Source organism: Chamaea fasciata, unplaced genomic scaffold (assembly GCF_029207755.1).
Source record: "Chamaea fasciata isolate MVZ Bird 193981 ecotype frontalis unplaced genomic scaffold, bChaFas1.0.hap1 SCAF_13, whole genome shotgun sequence".
In the NCBI taxonomy this organism is placed as follows: Eukaryota; Metazoa; Chordata; class Aves; order Passeriformes; family Sylviidae; genus Chamaea; species Chamaea fasciata.
In genome coordinates, this window is record NW_027094098.1 from 8,913,323 (window position 1) to 8,934,692 (window position 21,370).

Genomic DNA, 21,370 nt, shown 5'->3' on the forward strand with positions numbered 1-21,370 from the left:
GAGTCAGGAACAGAAACATCAGCAGAAACATCCACTTTACAAAGAATAGATGTGCGTGCTGGAGCAGCTCTCAGCTAACAAGGATGTGTGTGCACTTGGGTATTTTGTCTGTGACCAATTAGCAGGATCTCCCTCTTGACAGTGCAGCATGTATGGAGTATTTCAGTCCCTCTGATACCTTCTCCATTGCTGCCCTACACCTCCATATATACAGTGTGGGGTTAAAGCTACCTATAAATTTTACAGCTAGTAAAGAAATAATATAACTTAGGATTCAATTTATCTTACCATCCAGTTGTTCCTGGGGCACACAGTGAGATCCTTCCTCTCAATTCCCAGGACAGTAACCATAGAATCTGCATCCAAACTCCAGGGAGAGGTCTAGAATGCTTGTCAGGGTGTGTGTAAGAGGCCTCTGCCTCTGTGATAACTTGTGTGTCTTCTATAGTTGGTAAAACAGTGTTTTTCAGTCAAGAATATTTCTTTTATCTCTTCCTACATCTGCTCTCCTGACTAAGGTGTTGATTCTTATCTGGGGTCTGAGCCCTTTTGATGCCAGAGGTGACCCCTTGCTGGGCCTTTCAGCCCATTTATGCACCAACTCTCTGTGGCAGAGAAGAGGGGAGGGGTGGTAGATATCCTGCCACAGTGTGCAGGGGAAGCAGTGCTTATTCTGCATGTAGAGTCCAAAACACAGAAAAATTTTTTTCTATCCAGACTTTCAACTGATCCTGCAGCAGCAAGCTGCCTTTGATCCTCCCGACTAGAATGATCTTAGGGGAGAACTTTCCAGGGCCTCTCTCAGGTTTGCTCACAGTATACAAGACAGTTTTTCATCTCACAGTGACAGCTTAGCAGGAAAGAGCCTAGGCTGTGCCAGGCCTGGCAGTTCTGATCCTGGTGCTACTCGAAAGATCCTGGGGTTTCATGTCTGCTTTACTCTTTTGTGCAATTTACAACTGTCCAGGACTATAACCAGCTGATGACTTTTCTGTGGTTGCCCCCTAAAGATGGAATCTGTTTTCCCTCGTTAATGGCTTTAATGAAGTACATACTGCTGTTCATCCAGTGGATACCAGAAAGTGGCACTTGTTCTCCATGTGGCAGACTCAAATCTTTCATGCCAAGCCCACAGGCTCTGCACTTCCTTGGATGGTGGCCTGTGCACCCTCCTTGCCCCTTCTCCTTCTTGCCTGGCCAATGTTCCTGGGTGGTACACCTCTGTTTGCTGCCTATCTTCCCATGTTCGCTGGAACTGAGACAGCAGGTCTAATTAATTTTGCATTCCCCCATTTTTTGTCTGTATAAGAGACACTTTATAATTTGCCCATGGTTTTAGGTTTGGGCAACGCAGTTATTATGCCCAAAGCGCATCATAACTCCAGTGTGCTGCCTTCTGACTCTTGCCAGAGTGCTGGTCATGTAACAGGGAGGATTTGGGAAGAAAAGCTGCTAAATCATAAATTCCTGTTCAAGATGAATCACAAGTTATTACCTCTTTCTCAAACACATAACTGCAAGCTATTACATCAGTACCAATCTGTGGCATGCAGGAGGAAAATCCCTTTCAGTTAATATGTACGTACAGGCTCCTTTGCATCTGTCTTTGGGCATCAGATGAATTGACAATGTAATTGCATATTTTTCCTACTTGACCCCTGGGGACTTTACTTAACTTGACCCTCATGTAGTGGAATGTGCTCCAAGGCAGGGGTGAATGGGAAGGGAAAGACTTCTCTTAATTGTGGTAGAAATTAGATTTTTTTTCATCCTACATTTTATATAACTTTCACCTTTCTGGCATTTTGCTACAATCTCTGCTGTGGAAATAAACTGTGGGGGGAAACTGAGCCTTCCTCTTTGAATGCCAGAAGAAGAGCCAGGACTTGCAGAGTTTTCCAGTCTTCTTCTTTCCTCTGGGCTCTGACCTTGCTTCTTGTTCTGGCAGCTCTTGACAAACCTGATTAACTGCAAAGAGAGTTTCTGTGGCTGGATCTTCATCCCACATCCATGTTTTGCCAACTCAATCAAAACAAAGATGGGCCGAGATTAGCACCTTGCACTCTTCGCAGCACTCTGGGAACTTAGAAATTAGTTGCATTTTTGACCATAATTAGTATAGGGGATTTCTTATAGACGTGTGAATTTTGTGCAAGTGATCTTGGAACTGTCGTGAATCTCAGTGAGGAAACAACATCTGTAGCAGTTTTTTGGGCTACCAAACTGAAGACTACACAAAGTCTGGCAAAACCCCTTCTGTTGGGATTTTTTTTTCACTTCAAATGCTAATATGTCAAAAGTCTTGGTATACTTCTAGTGCTGCCCTGCAGTATGTTTCCTTCCTCCTTGATACATAATCCTGAGTTTTCATCAACACAGAGGCTACCTACTGTTTTCTTTTTCACTGTAGATGATAATTCTAGTATGTGTAAGTATATACGTTTTGTATTTATGTATGTGTCAGTAGAAATGTAAATTTTCCTGCACAGATGCCACGTTGATCATGTCAGATACTGCCTTGACAACTGTGTGCAAAAATGATGCTGAACAGGCGATCCTAAAGAGAGGGATAGGTCTGTTGTCTGGCAGCTGTTCCCCTGGGGCAGGCTTGAGCCAGGGCAGTCCCCTGAAGGATTGGGAGCAGTAACAATTAAGGCAGCAGGGAATAGCAAGGTATGTAAGTATGTGTTGATCGTTTTATTTTAAAAATTTCTGTCTCTGCTTTTATCCTCTTAGATTGTTTTGGCATGAGATACGTGTTCTCGTGTTCTCGTTACTGGAGAATGCAAAATTATGCGGAGAAGGAATCAGTGGCTGATTGTGGTCATCGTGGCCAGTAAACAGGGTCTGAGCATGGCGGGAGAGACCTAGGATGAAGCATTTCCACCTCAGGAAGTACAAGCATGCAGTGGTGGGTTGCATGCGTTCTGTTGTCCCTCAGCCTGTCTCTGCCCCCTTCTCCCTGACTCGGGGGCTTCCTGCTCTTGGGAGAGAAACTGGTTGAGGTTCGGTTGCTGTGCATCCCTCTGCTGCCTTCAGGGTTCTGTTTGTTCCTAATGCCTCTTGTGCCTGTACTGTCCCTAGTTAGTGTATCTCTTTGCCAGGAGCTGTGGCTTTTGCTTGAGTGTGAATTGCACAGCTTAAGCCCTTTCCCTGGCCATCCTTTCTTTTCATTTCCCGTTTGTGCTGGCTGTCCGCTCCAGCGGCTGCTGTCAGCACACAGTGGAAAAACACCGATCCATGAGAAACGCACTAGCATAGCAGCAGGAATTCCTGGGCTGCTTCTGGGCTGCCTCTTTGTCAGAAGAGCTCAGCCATGTCTTTGTTTTCCTGCTAGCGAGTCAGAGATACTGCAGGTTTGTTTGGAGCTTTTCTCGTCTTATTTATTCAGTAACCAGGGCAGTTGCCCTTTGTTTTACATGTGTTTTTGTTGTGTGTTTTTAAGTGCTGCGAGGCACAATATCTTCGTGCCGCCAAGAATCAGTTAATGCAACTCTCTTAGCCAACAGCCTGGGGACTAAAAAATTCTGATTTGGGCTGCAAAAAGGAAAGGGAGGGGAGCTGAATTTTCCCCAGCAATGCAAAAACCCCGAAATTCAGCCCATTTGTGTGAGCTGTGTGGTGTCAGAGGGGAAACTCTGATCTGGCACAGCGCTCTGCCACAAAGGAGAGTTGATTTTTGTAAATTGGTGCCGCGATCATCAATCTGGAAGGAATAAATATGCAGACAGTCTGGTGGTGACTGGGGGTGAAGGGCATGTGACCTAAGAGGCGGCATCCCTCACTTGATTTGTGTAACAAAGGACCAGCCTGTGCCTGTGTATGCCAGCAGGATAAATATATTAATTTCTCCAGTGGTCCATGTCAGTGCAGCTGCATGAAAACTGAGCTGTCACTGGAGACAAAACTTTGTCTGTCCTTTGTTGTCATGTTGTGAAAGCTGGGGCAATGAGATGAGAGTGAAGATGAGCAGCCCTGCCTGGGCACCCCTCTGGCTGCAGAGGTAGCTGCAGGCATGAGGGCACCGATTCCTGCACATGGAGAAGATCAAATGCCCTTGATCACTAAAAGATGGGGAGCCAGGAGGGGAAAAAAGAAATACGTTTTCTTGGATCAGCCCCTTGTGGAGGCAAAGAAAAGCCTGCCATAAGTTAATGGGCCACTTTCGTAAATGTGGGAGCCTTGTGCACGCAGAGTGGCTCAGCCTGTCTGAGCTAATGCAGCTGTCAGCTTGCTTGTCTTAGAAAATGCTTTTCTGAAAGGTATGATTATTCTAGACTGTTGAGCAAGTTCTTCTGTGTGAGTGCATTTAAACAACACCAGTGGTACATGTGGAAAGATTACAAACAAAGAGAGAGGGGGCAACATTTTCAATAGCCTGGGGAGGGCAGGAGAGGACATTGTGCTGCCTGTACAACAAGGACACCTGTAGTGTCTTCTGAATTGCTCATGTCTCTCACCAGCCTGTGAGACACATGCTGTGCAGGTGTGCTCTTTTTGGGGAGACTGCTCCTGGGGCAGTGAGGATGAGAGCAGTGTGAGGCATGGGGGTAGGCATGCATTCCTGCCTCTGCAAGGCCATGCCCTGTGTTGACTGTGCTCATTTACTCACAAGACATTCTGGAACGGTACTTCTTAAAAGCTTGTCTTTGGCCCTGGGAAAGGCATCCTTCCACAACCACCCTGGGGTGTGCAAAGCACACCAGGGCAGTGCTGAGGTCTGGCTCTGTCCTCATCAGGTGGGGAGGAAATTGGCAAAAGGCTCTGGGGAGACTCTTTATTAGCTTGTGTTATTAGCAAGGAGCGAGGAAATAATGATTTATTGATGCCTTTGTGATTCTCCTACACCAGGCTATGAAGGAAGAAATTCCATTTCCTGGCTGATAATCACGGTTCTAATTGAGCAGTACCATGTTCCTTGCAGAGCAGCTGGCCTGTGGGGTGCTGGTGGTACCCCTGGTTCTCTGGTACAGTGCCCCATAGCCAGTATGGCCTGTCACCACCAAGGGTCACTTCTCTGCTCTTCCCCTGCTGCTGGCCATCGCCAGGCTGGTGGAGACAGGCTTCTTATAGAGCCCAGCATTTCTCTGCTGCAGCATTGTTTGATTAAAACAGAAATATCTGACAGAGAGGGTGTAGCCACTCCTTTCTGGGGGGAGGCACCAGTGGGAATGTGTTATCAATACCTCAGCAAATACTCCTTTATCTCTGTGGTATGTTGGGCAGAAGGTTGATACCTCTTGGCCACGGCCTGGGCACGATCCCTCCGTGCTAACCAAGGAGACGCCTGCGCTCACCCCGTGAGGGCTGGTGCCTTCTACTGCCATCACTGCCCTGTCCCTGCCACCTTCTCTGCCTTCCCAGAGTGGCTGGCATGGCTGTGCCTGTGCCTGGTGAGCCGGTAGCTGGTGAAGGACACAGTTAACGGCTTGCATGCTGCAGTGGTTGCCTAGAGGTCTGCCAACCTCCACTGTGCAGCCTCATTAAAACCAGCTGAATTCCTGGGCTTTGCTTGGTATGTCTCCTCTGATAGCCCTTTGTAAAGCAATGCCCTTTGTGTGCATTCCCTTGCTTCCATGTGAGCCTTAGCTTATGAACAGGATATCTCTGTAGCCCAGAGCATAGGATGGGGCAGGACTGCAGTGCAGGACTCTGCAGGACTTTGGAGCTTCCTGCCTGCACTCCAGGGCTCTGCTTTTGTTGCCGCTTTGTGGCCTCTCTCCTTTGCAGGCCCTAGAGCCATGCATGGCCAGGGCTGCCTGTGAATGCAGGAGCTGGATGTCATGCTCAGAACCCCTGCCTGCCTGTGTCCCAGCTGCCAGCATCCTCAGCAATAAGTGCTGGATGCAAGCAGGATTCCCCTGTCCTGCAAAGTGATTGATCTCCCTAGGTTGCATGGGGAGAGCAGTGAGGCACTGCCCAGAACTGCTGTGAGCATGTGATCCCTTGAATCCTAGGGAGGAAGAGATCATAGGTGAGACCTTGGCAAACCAGACATTTGCTCCCTTGCAATCTGTGCTCATTTCAACTGCAATGTGCTTGTTCATACATCCCCCTTTAAATAAAGCAGTACCATTTCGGTTAACCTGAGGAGCATGCAGATTCCTTTGAATCACATGATCTATCCAGGATACTGATACATGTTTTTAAACTTTATGACTACAACACAGGGGATCCCTGATGCTGCGTGTCCTATGAACCCAGAATGAGAGGAAGACCCTGCCATTTTCCCCCCACCCACCCAACACGCACCCTCCCAACTCAGCTGAGCAAGGGAGATGGTTTATGAGCAGCATCAACAATGTCATTGCAAGTGGCAAGTTTGTGCTGCTTTTTATTCCAGCCTGTTGACAGGGCCTTGTTAATAGACAGTTGGGAACAGAAACGAAAGGAAGGGGCACAGCAGCTAAAAGCCAGTTGTCACAGCACTGCTGCATTAGTGTGAAAATGCTGTGTTTTATCAGAAAGGAAGCACCCTCTCCATAATAAATGGCATTGCACAGCCAGGAGCAGCTTCATAGGAGCACCTCTCCTGTGGAGGCAGGCTGAGAGAGTGGGATTGTTCAGCCTGGAGAAGGGAGGGGAAACCTCATTGCCTCCAGTACTTAAAGGGAGCTTGTAAAAAGATAGACAATGACTTTTTACATTGGCAAGTAGTGCTAAGACTAAGGGGGTATGGTTTTTAACTGAATGAGGCAAGGATTACATTGGATGTTAGGGGGAAATTCTTTAACTGGAGAGTGGTGAGGCACTGGAAGAGCTTGCCCAGAGAAGCTGTGAATGCCCCATCCCTGGAAGTGTTCAAGGCCAGGTTGGATGGGACCCTGGGCAATCTGGTCAGTGAGTGACATTCCTACTCATGGTAGGGGGTTGGAAGTAGAAGATTTAAAAGATCCCTTCCAACCCAAACCATTCTGTGATTCCAGCCTGTGGATGGATTCCTATGGACTGTGCTGATGTGCCCTCTGGAAGAGGGCAGAGATGCTGAGCTGTTCAGTAGGATTCAGTGCTCTGTACTGCTATCTTCCCTGGGATGATCAGACTGAGAAAGGATTTAAACCCATGTGAGTGAAAGTGTGGAACACTAGGGAGGGTGGGACTGGGGGAGACTCATGTGGGAGTGCAGGAGGGCAGGTAGGGTGTGCAGAGGGCGTGGGCCTGTGGCACTCAGAGCAATACTGGCATTCCCCTGGAGACAGCAGTGCTGGAGACTTCTGCACTGCTCCTCTTTCCCAGAGGGAGGATGCAGCTTGCTGTAATTTTCTCTTCTCAGAAAATGAGGTGAATTCGCTGAAATAACTTGCTCTTTCTTCCAACTCTCCTTGGAATGTGTTCAAATACACTTTGCTCCGTTTCCTTAGTTCTGTAGTTAGAGGTGGTGAAATTCTCCCCTAGGCTGCATCCCTAGGTCACATGGGGCTGCTTGGAGGTTTCAGCCCAAAGTTGAGTTCTGAGTGTTGGTTTCGTTCTTGACCTGATACTTTAACAAATTTGGTTTTATTTTTAAAGTTTTCCCCAGTTGCTTTCTTCCCTACCAGTCTTTCTTGGAAAAGCAAACCAACAACAAAAAAAAATACCTTCCTAAATTTTTCAAAGCTGAGTATTGCAAAAGAGGCCTCTCATCCACACCTTGTTTTTTTCCCCACAGTCTTCTGTAGCTGTTAATGCAGATTTGGTTAAGCAATTAACCAGGATATAAATAATACATAACATGTTATCAGAATACTGCATGCCAGTGTTATGGAGGCAGGCACTTTTGACTCTGGCTGGGAGGGCCTCCCTTCTGTGCTCTGCAGCCCCCTAAGGCCAATTAAGGTGCATCCTTGATGAAAATCCAGCTGCTGCTTGGCTGGATAAATAGTTGCTCTGATGCAGGGAGTGAGGGCCAAAGCAAGTGAAAGAAGGGTTTAGTGTTCAAACAGCTGCAGTGAGCACTGGAGTCTGAGCATTCACCTCCTCCCCTCGTGCATGGGCTGAGGCTGGAGCAGTGGGACCGAAGGGATGGTGCTGGCACCAGTGGCAGCTTATGGGAGACCTGTGAGTCTGAAACTCAGTAGTGTGTCCTTTGCTTTCTGCCTTGTACTGTAAAGGTCTTTTCTCTTGAAGGCATGTCAGCTGTTGGTAAGCAGCCTTTTAGAGCGTCACAAGTGTAGAAACCTGCTTTATCTTCCTGTTCCCCTTCCAGCCTCCTCTGTGAGCCCAGGGAGGGGCGTCTTTGGTGCTTCTTCTTTCAAGGCTGTTGTTTTTTTTAACTGCAGTAATGTCTGCTGAACCAGCTGGTGGGAGGAATAAATGTTGCTGTGACAGCTTGGGTGGAGAGTTAATAAGTCCAAGTGCCTAGTCCTGCATTTTGGCCACAATAACCCCTACAGTGCTGTAGCCTGGGGATGGTGTGGCTGGACAGTGCCCAGGCAGAAAAGGACCTGGGGGTGCTGGTGACAGCTGACTGAACATGAGACAGCAGTGTGCCCAGGTGGCCAAGAAGGCCGATGCTACCCTGGCCTGTGTCAGGAATAGTGACCAGCAGGTCTGGGGAGGTCATTCTTGCCTTGTACTTGGCACTGCTGAGGCTGCACCTTTAGTGCTGTGTCCAGTTCTGGGGGCCTTAGTTTAGGAAGGACGTTGAGACGCTTGAGCACATCCAGAGGAGGCAACAAGGCTGGTGAACGACTGAGGGAGCTGGGGTTGTTTAGCCTGGAGAAAAGGAGACTCGGGGGTGACCTTATCACACTCTGCAACTGCCTGAAAGGTGGATGTAGTCAGGTGGGGGCTGGTCTCTCAACTGACAGAATGTTAGGGGACGGCCTTAAGCTGCGCCACGGGAAGTCCAGGTTGGATATTAGGAAAAAGTTTTTTACGAAAGAGTGGAATGGTCTGCCTGAGGAGATGGTGGAGTCACCATCCCTGGATGTGTTTAAAAAAAGACTGGATGTGGCACTTGGTACCATGGTTTAGTTGAGGTGTTAGGGCATGGCTTGGACTCAGTGATCTTGAAGATCTCTTCCAACTTAGTGATTTGGAAAGGATGCTTCAAGTTACAAAGCAAATATAAAGACCACCAAGAAAAAAGTGAGCAAAAATCCCAAAACATCCAGAGCAGATAGACTCTGGAGACCACCAGATTTCAACTGTCACATTCACAGTTGTGAATTTGCTTCACAGTAAGGCAGCAAGAGCAGGAATAATTTGACTTGGGATAATCTTGGCTTTGCAATGGGATCTCCAAACCTCCCTGCAGCAGGCTAAATATTCAAGGCTGCTGCATGGTCCTGAAGCTTTGTCTCTGGTCTCCCTGTAGGGGTCACTGGACTTTGGTGCTTGTAACAGTGACTTTCTTTCCCAGACATAAACTCTGGGAGTTTACTGTACTGTGGTCTCTCCTGCCATAACGTGTGGTGCAGAAGAACCTCAGCTGAAGGGCACAGTAACATGTTGGATTTTGTTTCTTAGGTGCTGGAGCAGGATGTGGTTCTCCAGTCCATTGACCGTGCCATTGAGGCTGTGCACAATGCAGCCATGAAGAATGGGGGGAAATACAACCTGGAACAGAGAGATGTCCTGCAGTAAGTATGATGGGCATCTGGAAGAGCTGGCAGATGGAGGGTGGTCACATTGTCATTCTGTCCTTGGGGAGGATGTTGGATGTCGTTGGTTTGAGCCCCTGTGCTGCAAAGTGCTCCTGCACTCAGAGAACTTCCCAGTGCTTGAGCTGGTGCCACTCCTCCTTTTGCTGTGTCCAGCAAAGCAGAGCTTTGGCCTTGCTCCTCTAGCTCTCTGCATGCCAAGAAGAGGAGATTCTCAGCCACACTGTAGGCTTGGAAGAGAAATCCAAAACCTTTCTGGCTGCATTTTCTCTGCTTTACCAGCCAGGAATTGTAGAGGTTTTTGGCATGTGACACAAAGTCTTTAATATGTTCTCAAATAATTGCTTGTGAGGAGAATTTTTGTTTTCTCTGACACCTCAGACTCTGTGCTGAGGCATGCTGGTTTAATCTCGGTTGAACAGCAATTCTAAAGTGCAGGCAATTTCTGAAGCTTGCAATGCAATATGTGACTCTCCCCCGAGGAAGAGGTATTCTTCTCCAGTGAACTGATGAATAAATTATGAGCTCTTGCAAAGCCTCTTCCTTCCTTCCTCCCCCAGAAGTGCTTCCTTAGTTGTTAATGAAACTGGAGTTGGTGTTCAGAGTAATGTAGCCCATTCTTGTATTTATAGCCCAAATGCAATAAATCATTAAAGAATAATCTAAATGTTGCAGCATGGTCACTCCCTTGAGCTTTGCTCTTCCTGATGTCATCATTCTGTTCCAGAAAACTGATCCATCACCGGAAGGAGACCGTGTCCCGTAAAAGCCACTCTCCCACCCCGCAGGGGACAGTTATGACTCAGTCCTCTAGTGATCACCACCTGGATGTGTCCCGGCAGCCCAACGGGGTGTGCCGGACAGGGTACGAGCGACACCACAGCCTTCCCAACACTGAGTTTGAGGAGGAGGATGACGGTCTCTATCAGGTAACAGTGGCGGGACACTTTGTAGGTTCCTCCTTTGGTGGTGTGACATTTCTTGTCCTGTTGAAAAAAATGCCTTTGCAGCTGAAGTTACAAATAAGGTGTTTGTGCTGCTGGCCCGGGATTACTGCAGTGTCAAGTGCTGGTGTCTCTAAGAAATCTGGGACAGTCCCTCTGCCGTTTATACTTGTCATGCTTTTTGGAATCCTTGAGGGTCCATGGTTTTATGGTAACATGTGAAATCCAATCTATATGCTGCGTGACTATCTCTTGGCAACTTTCTAAAAGAGTGGCAGGCTCCCTGAGAATGCTTTGAAAAGCAGTTTTGACATGAGCAGTAGAGCTCCCTCCAAGCACTCAGAACTGCTTCATTTCCCCGTTGTTATGTCTGCACAAAATCATTGGTCCTTAAGCATTTTATCTGTTGTGGTTGCCTATTTGTACTATTCAAAGCAAAACAAAAAGCCAAAAACCCCCAAAGATCCTGCTTTGTCTGAAGGTTGCTTATCGTGATGAATTAAAGGCAAATTGCAGGAAATAAGATTTAGAGCAGATCTTTTTTTATCTCAGTGACACGCAGTTCCAAGGTTACAGTGCAGCATCAGTGAGACTTCAAAATAGCAGCCCAGGATGAGGCTGTGGCTGTTGGGGATGGATGGATGATGTGCCAGATTTCCCTGTGTAGGTGTAGTGGATGTTAGGGCTAAAGGTGCCAAGCAAGGATGAGCATAGAGATTTTTTATTTCTCCTACAGATGAACACATGCACTGTAATTTTTCTTCATCCCTCTGTGCTGAATGCTTGGAGATATTGTGTTTATAAGGCACTGATCTGCTGTCACCCCTAGAAGATAGGCTTGTTTTATACTTGAACTGTGAGTTTGGGGAGATAAAAGGTAGCTCTGGCTCATTCTGACTGAACACAGCAATTCCTACAAACTGCATTTTTCTCCTCAGTATTCATTTTTGTTCTTTGGCAGTCAAACTAGCTCCATTCTCAAGCCTGTACATTATGGGCTGAGCAAATGAGGCACCTTACAGGCCATTCTCCATGCTGATTCCCTGTCTTTATCTGGTCTGTGGTTTGGTTGCTTGCCAAAAAGGAGAAGACGAATTTCCTTGGCTGACAAAGAACTGTTTCTGTCTGGGTGGCACTGAGGATGCAGTTGAAGGGCTTCCAGTTTAGCCCTGTGCTGAAAGGGCTCCTTGACATTTTAACAGCTCAGTGGATTTCCTGAGTGCTTTGAAAATACAAAGTGGAGGAAGCAGAATTGCTTTCTTCCACTGGTTACGCAGGAGCCTAAGAGGAGACCTACTGAAATCTAAACTTTCTCACTAGCTCCAGAGGAGCAGAGGTCTTGACCTGTGCTTTTCATTGCTTGGGATTTTTTGGTGCATTCAGTGTTTGCATCTGAAAACCTAAGCAAAATTTGAGGTTTCCTCTCAGTGGTTTTGCTCCCAGGACTTAACTGGCTGCAGTAGTTGGTGAGGGCATTTGGCTTCAGCTCCTCCACAGTCAGCATAAGGTGGGAGGCTGGGGCTGCTGCCATACCAGCTGTCAAGGGTGGAGGTTGGGCTCTTGGAATATTTTAGTCAGTCTGCTGCATTTGTGCATGCTCAGTGAGTTTGTGGTGCTCATCTCCAGAAACCTTTGCTACAGGCCAGCGTGTCTGGTTTGGCAGAGTTTGCCTGGAGGAGGTAGTGGATGGGAGATTGTTCATTTGGTTTACTGTTTTATTATTTTGTTTAAAGGGTACTACTATAATAACATTGTTCCCAGGAATCAGAGTAGTGATGTTCTCTGGCTACAAAGGGAATGGGAGTGTTGTGTTTGAGTCAGCTCATGTCTTTGAGCAGCACAGGGAGCACAGCCTGCTATCAGTCCTTGCAAAAGAGTAAAGGACAGGCAGGTGTGTAAAATCTGTGGCTCTGAGGAACTTCACAGTGCCCTAATAGAGGTCTGGGGAAAGGGAGGCTTTCAACACAAGTACAGTTGCATCTCTCTAAATCTTTGGTAAGGTTCCTCATCTTTTCCCCCCTGGACAGGTGGGATTTGAACTTCAAGGACTCCTGCATGGTCACCTTGTGCATGGACACTGCACAGAGGTGGGGGGTTTCCCTTTGGGGGTTTGGGTGTTGTACATCCTCCTGTTGGCCCCAAGCAGTGGCTAGGATGTGGGGTGGAGGGAGGGGTTGGCCAGTGGTTACACCTCACAGCTCCTGACCATGAGGCTTGGGCAAGCACAGGGAAATGCCTGTGATGCTTCATGTTCTTCTCACAGCCACTTGTACTGTGGTGTGTGGCTGTCTAAATTGGTAGGGGCTGAGCTAGCATTATCTGTATACCTATTAATTTAAGCACTAGCCTGTAATAATTGTGTTAAACTGGTGTGGTAAATTTGGAAGGGCTAATGAAGCCGTGGAAATACTCCAGAGTGACCCAACCCTCGCTATCTCCACACAATGTCATGCGTCTGCACTAAGCTCTGAGCCTGCCTGTGTACTAAGTCCCACTGCCTCAGTAATCGTGGCTGTGCTGTGCCAAGCAGCTCCAACTTGTGCTGTCAGCTCCAGCACTCTGCAGACAGGGCTCTGCTTTAAGCACAGCTGAGCTTTCTGGATTTGGGGCCAGCCTGCCAACCATGCAATGCAGGGATCCCTCCTGATCTGCTTGACCTCTCTCAGCTGTGCAGTCTCTTTTTGGACCAACATGGATAATTTTTGAAGCTGTATGCAAGTATCAGATAGCATTCCACTGAGAGAACTATGTGGGGTGGATTGACAAGAGCCCAGAGTGCAGGCACGGAGTCTGCAGCAGTGTCTTGTGCTAATTCACCAGCTGAAGGCACTTGTAAAGAAGTGACTTTTTATATGACATGGTATAAGGTTGGATGTATTTGGTGTTGGGTGGGAATGGGACTAAGAGAACCTTTTTAAAATCTCTTTGTGCAGACTGCTGGGTCTTCACTTGTCTAGTGGATCTAGATGTGGGTTGTGAACACATTGTCAGCTTTTCGCTTCAAGTCTTGAATGTTTGAGGTGGCTTTTGAAGGTGTTTTATTTACAGAAATATCTTTGCTTCCATTTCAGATGAAGTTTTTGCCCTTCCTGGGTCTGGGGGAAAAAAATACATTTTTCATTCTCCTTCTACTGAGCTATGTAAGATAGAGACCCTTCAGGCGCCTGTCTCAGATTTTCACTGTGGGGTGGCAGAGCTCTGTGCCCTGTGTAGTGTTTATATAGGTCTATTTAGCAATGGCAGGGCACAGGCAAACTTCTCTTCCAGGGCTAAACAAACCTGGAAGATTTTCACTTGTGATGGACTGAATGTCACTGTAGATTCCAAACGGTTGAAAGCCGGGTTACCCAAGACATTCAGACCATCACCTCCTTTCCCCTCCTGTGCTCCCCTGAGAGGTTTGGCCACAAACAGTGATTGCAATGTCCCTTAAAAGCACAGGCACATTTGAGGCAGCAGGCTGTAAATCCCAGCAGTCCTAAGAGGTCCCAAGCAAAGTCTCCTGGCCCTGAGCTGCTGGGCTGTGGGGACTGGCATATTAATGCAATGTGCTTCCACCTAGCTTGGCTGCTGTGTTAAGTGATGCCCTACAGATTAGAGGTTAACCCTGAGGCTGCACCTCGCTGGAGTAATTGTGGGTGAATGTGATATTCATGATCATGGTCTTTAGATTTGACAGGAAAAGATGAGTGTAGGAGTCTGGCTTTGGGGCTTGTGCACTGCTGGCTTGGCAATCCTAGAAGAAGAGACTTGCATGAGAAACCCCAGATGTGGAGAGTAATGCAACTCCCTGGCAGTTTTTCCCAGTGCATCTTGCTATAGGTAGCACAGTATTGCACAGAGGGTCAAAGCCTATTTTCTCCCTGCATGAGCAGAAATAGCTTTAAAAGCATGGTAAAGGCATTTACATGTTTCCAGTCCTTGGCTTTGTCTTTCTGCAAGGGTATTTGTAGCTGATGTAATAGATCTCTCCAGAAGAGTGTGTAAATAGGCACTCTTTGTGCAGCCTCTGTGGAGCTATTGAGAGTAATGTGGAGACATGGTAAGTGTGTAGGATTGCGTTTGGAATAAAGGAGGAGTAAATGCCTGACAGGTCTACACGACATACGTGCCATGTGCTGCTGAACACAGCAATTAAACAAGGACTCCTTTGCCTGTCACAGGGAGGGGATGAAGTCAGTTTGAGCTCTCCTTTGTTTTTCTAGGAGGCCGCCTATTAGCATCTGTCCTCCTGAGGAAACTGCCCCAACTGATGAGAGAGATGTAAGGACTAATCTACACATGCACATGAGAAAGAAGTCTTCATAAAAGAGAATATCTTTATTGTCAACCTCCTTTGATTGCTCTTTTCTTATAGATCCAACCACAGGCTCGTCATGCTGCTCCTGTCACCCCCCCACCTCCAGAGAAGCGCAAGAACCCACAGATTGCTGCTCCCATTAAAAGTAAGGACAAACTGCTCTCCAGGTCTTGGGCATGAAATAGACACTGGGTGATGTAACAACCATGGGGCCTGAATGCATCTGCTTTGTGCTTAGCTGAGCATCCTTATCCATTCCCCGAATTCCTATATGGTTTATATCCTTACAAATATATCTATAAAATATATATAGCCTAGATTCCTGTAAGTTTTAATGCTAGTGGCCCTGAGCTGTTGACCACTGCTACTTCAAGCCTGTTCTATTTGGGAGGGTCTGAGCAACTTGTGGATGGGTGCCAGCTACAGCATCCCCCCTCTCCTTCAGTGCCTGTGGCCCTGGGAATCATAGTGCTCTCCAAGGAGCAACTCTGCCTGCTCACGAGGCTAGTCTGGCTAGTGCACAACATCAGTGGTTTAAGATCCTTTTTACTCCTACAGATACCACGGCTGTCTCCCAACAAGGCAGAGGGAGCATTTCCTTGCAATGCAGAGTGTGATACTTCACCAGGGGAACTCACTGGCTTTTGATGCAGTCTCAAGTCTTGTTTTTGACTCCAAATCTGTTGAGCGCTTTCATTGTACAGTGGTTGGATTTTCATGAATTCAGTGGCAAGTGCCTGTAAGGAGCAGTAATACTACCAGGGACACATCTGCCTATGTGCTGCCCATAGGCAGAGGAGCAGCTAGTGAGGAACACTTGAGAGCAGGACCATGGGGTCAAGGCAGGAGTTTCTTCAGCACGAGTGGGCTGACAGAGCAGTGCTTATCCTTGTGACTTGCTGCCAGCTTGCCCAAGTGCTCTGCTGTGCTGTGACAGTGATGCTGTTGGTGACACTCAGCCCATCTCAAGCCTGCTCCTGTCTTCTTGTGTGGAGCAGGGCAGAGCCATTGACTTGCAGGTAATTGAGTCCTGGGACTGGCACCAGCTTCCTTAATGGTACTTAATGGTATTGAGCCATTTTTCACTGGAGTAGTGGGAGTTTGCAAAGGTCAGTTTCCTTCAACTCATTAATTTGATTTAATGAAGCATAGGGGGAGTTATGATTCATGAATGATCATGAGGAGGAGGAAAAAGAGGGATGCTGAACCTGTGTGGAAGTGAAGGGCCTAGTTTTTCTATCTAGCTGGTGTTTGCTTTGGGAGGAGTGGTGGATGGACTAGTGGAGGGCTCCAAGCACTGATAGAGCGGGAAGGGTTGGAGTTGCCTGCAGAAGGGCAGCAAAGGCATTTCACATTAGTCCCACTGTTCCTTCCTTTGGGCATGTGTGTATGTGAGTAACTGCCTTCTGTGAGAGCTGAGCTCCCCATGGGGTGCAGCTCCTTCTCTTCCAGCACTAGCACGAGCTGCTCTTGGAAAGCTCCCGCAAGCCCACTGTCCAAGTAATTGTTTTCATAGTCAGGGAAGAGCTCAGATACATTTCTGCCCACTAGAAACTAATGGATAAGATCTACCAAAACTATATATAAGACCAAGGTAAAGGAAAGAAAAATCTTCATATCTCTTTGCTTGTTGTGGATTTTTTCCCTTGGAAGGTGGGACTTCCACTGCTAGAGCTGGTCAAAACTAGAGGTGGGGGAGAAATACAGTAGAGCAGATAGTGTGGAGGCTAATGACATCAGTGGGTGCTAGCAGGGCTGCAGGGCTCGTGATCAAATGTTGAAGAGTGCTGAAAGGGAGGGACTAAAGAGGTTGTCAGTCAAGTGTTTCCTCCATTGTCAGTGCTGTGACCTCTGTGCAAGAGGGAGGTGCGGGCTTGTGTGTGAAGCCCTCTGTGTCTTGCAATTCGGAGGCACCGTCTTTCAAAAGTGAGGGCTTACGTCCTTAACGCAGAAAAAGCCTAACCCGGGGGGGGGGAAAGACTTTTCTGGCCCTTAATTCTGTCCATCTCTCCCTCCCTTCCCCTGTGTAAAACACTAAGCCCTTTGAAGGGTATTCATCTCAGCAGAGTAGCTTTCGCCTTTCTAAAGAGGTGATTGTGTGGGAATGTTCCAGAGAGAGCTGGTACAATTTTGCTTTGAGATAAGTGAAGCAGGAAGAGGAGTTAAACTGCTCTGGTCAAATGCACAATGAGCCTTTTAATGGACTGCATTGTAGCAATTTGGGTTTTTTCTCTTTTCCTTTGATGCTGTTGCTAAGGCATGTTTAATTGTTCCCTTTCAGATGCTGTTGAAATTATTCCTGGGTCAGCTTCTAGTGCCGCCTCTATAAGCACAACATCCCTGGATACCTTGTACACTGCTTCTTCTGTATCTGAGACCGCTCTCCCAACAGCCACCTCCAGTCCTGCCAACACTCCACCCCCTGTCCCAAGCCGGAGTGTCCATACCACAATCACACGCAATTTGGACAGCGGCTCTGTGACCCATTCCCGCTACGGGACTTCCCCAAAGGATACCAGCAAATCTCCCCAGTCCAAGAGGGCTGCCCCAGCACCGCCAGCTGAAGGGGGGACCCAGAGGTCCCACAATGTGGATGGGGAGAAGACTTCTCAGGTAAAGAAAACTGCCCCGCCCACTCCTGCAAGCCTGGATGCCTTCAGCAACCTCTGCCTGGAGGATAAGAAGGCAGCTGGGGTGGAATCGCTGTCAGCAGAACCCGGTGGCCTGGTGGCCTCCGTGCCCAAGACAATTGGTGCCGAACTGATTGAGCTGGTGCGCAGGAACACCCACCTCAGCTACGAGCTGTCCCGCGTGGCCATTGGCATTGTCATTGGCCACATCCAGACCTCCGTCCCCACAACCAGCAGCATTATGGAGCAGATCCTCATCTCCGTGGTGGAAAGTAAGGTAATGTGTGTGAGGCTGGAGTGGGGACTGCTGCACACCATCTCCAAGCATCAAGGATAAGGTGCTGTGAGCTCAATAAGCTCCTGATGTTTGGGATGAGAAATGCAGTGAGATCCCAAGTGGAAAGGTGCTAGGTAGGGGTAAATGTCCTGCCAGGGGAAGTGGGGGTTTAAGAGGTTTAAGCCAGGTCATAGTACAGTTAGCAGAGAAGTGGAAAACAGGTGAGTTTATTCACCAGATGAGTTGCAGATGTACAACATAACCTTGAGTTGGAGTGTTATCTTGAGCTTGTTCTAAATAAACGTTATGTCAAAATAATCCTATATTTCTCCTTCTGCATCAGTCATTGAAATGTAAGTGCACCTGGGCAGCCCTCTGCTTTAGCTGAAAGGATAATAAATTTCAGCTTCCACTTGCTCAGTGCAGCCCTGAGGAGTGCCCATCATATAAACTTCTAAGATTGGAATTCCGTTGCTAATGGCAAGATTATAATGAACTGTTCAGAGGCATTTGAATATGGAGAACTAATGGCATTCAAATATTACATCAAATGGTAATCTGTTTGACTGTTTGCACTGAATAGAGGGCCCTGTAAGCAATCATCAAGTCTGTTTGTGGCCGTAACCCAGTGGTTAATTGCTTCCTTCTCCAATAACAATGCCCTGTCAATGTGTGATCTAGATTCAGCAAAAAAATTTAGCTGTTTCAAGCAAATGTTTGGCTCTGTCTTGCATGCTGAGAAGTTCAGTTTTCTGATATTTGCACCTTGTCCAAGATTTGAATATTATTTTTATCATTAATACCTGTACTCAGGATACAATAAGCTTAATTCCACTGAAGTTATTAAGTGCCAGGTTTCTGCGGAGGGGATTTGAAAGCCTCAATTTCATGGCCATTGCTGCAGACCAACATGAAAAGGATGGGCAGAAAGTGATGCTGGTGCAGGGAGGAGTATGGATCTTCTGGTAACTGATACGATATCTGTCATCTAGGACATCTGTGGGATTTTAAAATGACCAGTAATGTGTGGAGACACAGCAGAAGATTCTGTCCCATCTCATAATATCTCGTCATACCTGTCTTGAGCAGTACTGCTTTCAGAAGGAGAGCCTGGATGGGCTTGCACAGTGCTCAGGTGTAAATGTTGTGGATCTCGTGTGCATTTTTTCTCAGTGTCCCACACAGATGATATGTGGGGGCCTGGTCCCAGGTGAGGTTGTTCACCTGGTGTAGAAGACCAGCTCTAACAGCTGGAAGGGTGGTCATGTGTACTTGTGGGGTGGCTGCACTGCTGTAGCTTCACTAGTGTGATTTAGTGGTACAAATTATTATTGTTGACTTTGTGTTGCTCATTATACCAAATCATTCCACAGTCTCAGGGGTTTCTGTGTAGAATTGTTGCTGAGTTGTCAGTTCTAGGTCAAGGACTTTTTTTCTTTAATTTGTAGCTTCTGAAATCCCTCTACTCCCCAGTCCATGCAAATACATGGGCAACTCATCTCTTGCATATTTTTCCAGGTTTTTCTTTGACTCCCTAAACCAGAGTGAGATATCAGCTTTGATTTAAAGCTTTGGTCTGCTCATAGTAGATACCATACCTGCTTCAACCTTTTGTATCATGTTCTTTAATTAGTTATATCCTTTCTATTCCTATTCCAGTCTTAATTTAAAGTCAGCTCACTGGTTTACTAAATCAATTCCAGAATCCATTACCTTGCTTCTATCCCCAGTGCCTTCTGAAGGTTGAATAGTACTTCCATCTTATTTACCTTGCTGCTCCTCCAGCGTGGAGTCTGTACAGGCATGTTTTTTAGAGAATAAAAGATGCTGGGATAGCATCCTGCTGCTGCTTTTTGAGAAGTAATGTAAGACTAAGTTGGGGGAACAGCAAAGACAAGGAGGGTGCTGAGAAGCTCACACCTTAGGAAAGATAATTCAGAGGTACCATACTGTTTGGGGAACCCTGATCTGCAGGAGCAAACCTGCCAGGTTGGCTTCCCTGTGTCAGCATTTTGCCCACCCCTGGAAATGGTCCCTCTTCTTGTCCAGGAGCTAGCTCCTGATAAATGTCACAGTGTCTGGGAAAGGTGCACAAAGGGACTGAAACCTCTTTTCAAAGGCAGCACTGCAGTGACTGTCTAAACTGGAGCTGGCTTTCATGGGAACTCATTGCAAGTTTGGACACACGTAAAGATGCTCCCTGATCTTTGGGCTGCTAGAGAATCACTTGTATTAGTAGGTTTTGGTGATACGTGATTGCCTTCAGCTCTGTTGGATTATCTCCCATCTGAGAGGAGGGGATGTCATGTTCTGTAGATGTCATGTCTAAGGAGGTTGAGTTTTGTAGATTTATTAAACTTAGTGTGAGACAACCAGAAGTGCCCAATGCTCAAGCTAGTTGCACCTTGAGAGGAAGAACTCAGAAACCACTTACCTGCTTTTTATTAAAATCACATTGCTGTGTTGTAGTTGTGCCTCAGACCCATCTTCTGATTGCCTTAAATTTAAGCTTGAGAACTGCTGACAAAGATGTGTAATGTAGATTGGTCTTCCAGTTGAGCTCAGGCTGCTGAGTGGGGTCAAACTATTCTTGGATGTTTTGGAGATGGAGGAACAAGTCAGAAAGTTGATGTGGCAGGTGATTTTCTGGAGGGGGTTTCCCTCGTAGTGCTGGGCTGTGACCTGCTCCCAGCTGCCCAAAACCAGCACCTGTTGTCCTCAACAAGCTCTGACAAACCTCATGGCTAATGTGGCTGAAACCTTCTCCTTCCCCTGAAGCTGCCTTCCTTTTCATTCATTTATTCAGCTTTGCTTAAGGGAGACTTGCATTTGACAAGACACGAGGGCTGCTCTGGGGCTCAGCTTCTCCGCAGTGGCGCTCTGTCCCCACACTCACCAGAGACAAGGCAAGGTCAGCACAGTGAGCGCTTTCAAGGCCCAGTGCTTTGGCGGGGCTGTTAGGAGGACAACTCAGTGAAACAGTGAAACAAAAGGGAATGTGGAGGGCGGGAGGAATGCATTAGTGCCTAGGCAGGCCTCTTCCTAGGTAATTTCTGGTAGAGCCTTGATGAAGGTCTGCAGCTGAGGCTTTGCATGCTGCCATCCCAGCTCAGCTGTAGATGGTCCCACTCCTCCAGAGAGCTACTGAGGACATGGGTGGAGCCGTGAACAGTGAAGGCTGCAGAGATCTTCCTGAGGCACAGCTAACTTGAAAACCAAGTGCTGCTCTCTCCCTGTGGCACTACAGGTCTGTGCATGGCTGACATTGCCTCCCTGCAGAGCTGACCTGCCCTGGACTGGGCTGTGTCAGCTGAGGTAAGACCTGCTGCTGCTGAAAGAGCGTGTGTGAAAGGCCTGCTCTGGGATATTTGGCTCAGCTGAAGTCGGGCATCTCTCTTGCAACATGTTTCATCTCATTTAACAGCTGCAGAAGAGCCTGGCAGTCTGCATGTGTTGGGACCACTGTTAGCTGTCTGGTTTCTGTAGATAATGTGGGAATGGTTTGCAGCCCAGAGGATGGAGGAATTCCCAGAGCAGTCCCCATGAAATGTGTCTGAAAGCCTGCTATATGATTTTGAGGCTCATCTGGAGGGAAGATGTGTGTGCCCATGGTGCTGGTGATCCACTGCACTTGC

At 47.4% G+C, this 21,370-nt stretch overlaps 1 protein-coding gene across 1 annotated transcript in view; it reads left to right on the forward strand.

Annotated features, from left to right (window-relative positions):
• NCKIPSD (NCK interacting protein with SH3 domain) overlaps positions 1-21,370 on the forward strand; it is a 50,901-nt gene that overhangs the window by 11,788 nt on the left and 17,743 nt on the right. Inside the window, exons 2-5 of the mRNA XM_066195323.1 lie at positions 9,451-9,563; positions 10,312-10,513; positions 14,886-14,973; positions 17,110-17,735. Coding sequence (XP_066051420.1) covers positions 9,451-9,563; positions 10,312-10,513; positions 14,886-14,973; positions 17,110-17,735 — 1,029 coding nt within the window. The remainder of the gene's footprint in view (positions 1-9,450; positions 9,564-10,311; positions 10,514-14,885; positions 14,974-17,109; positions 17,736-21,370) is intronic.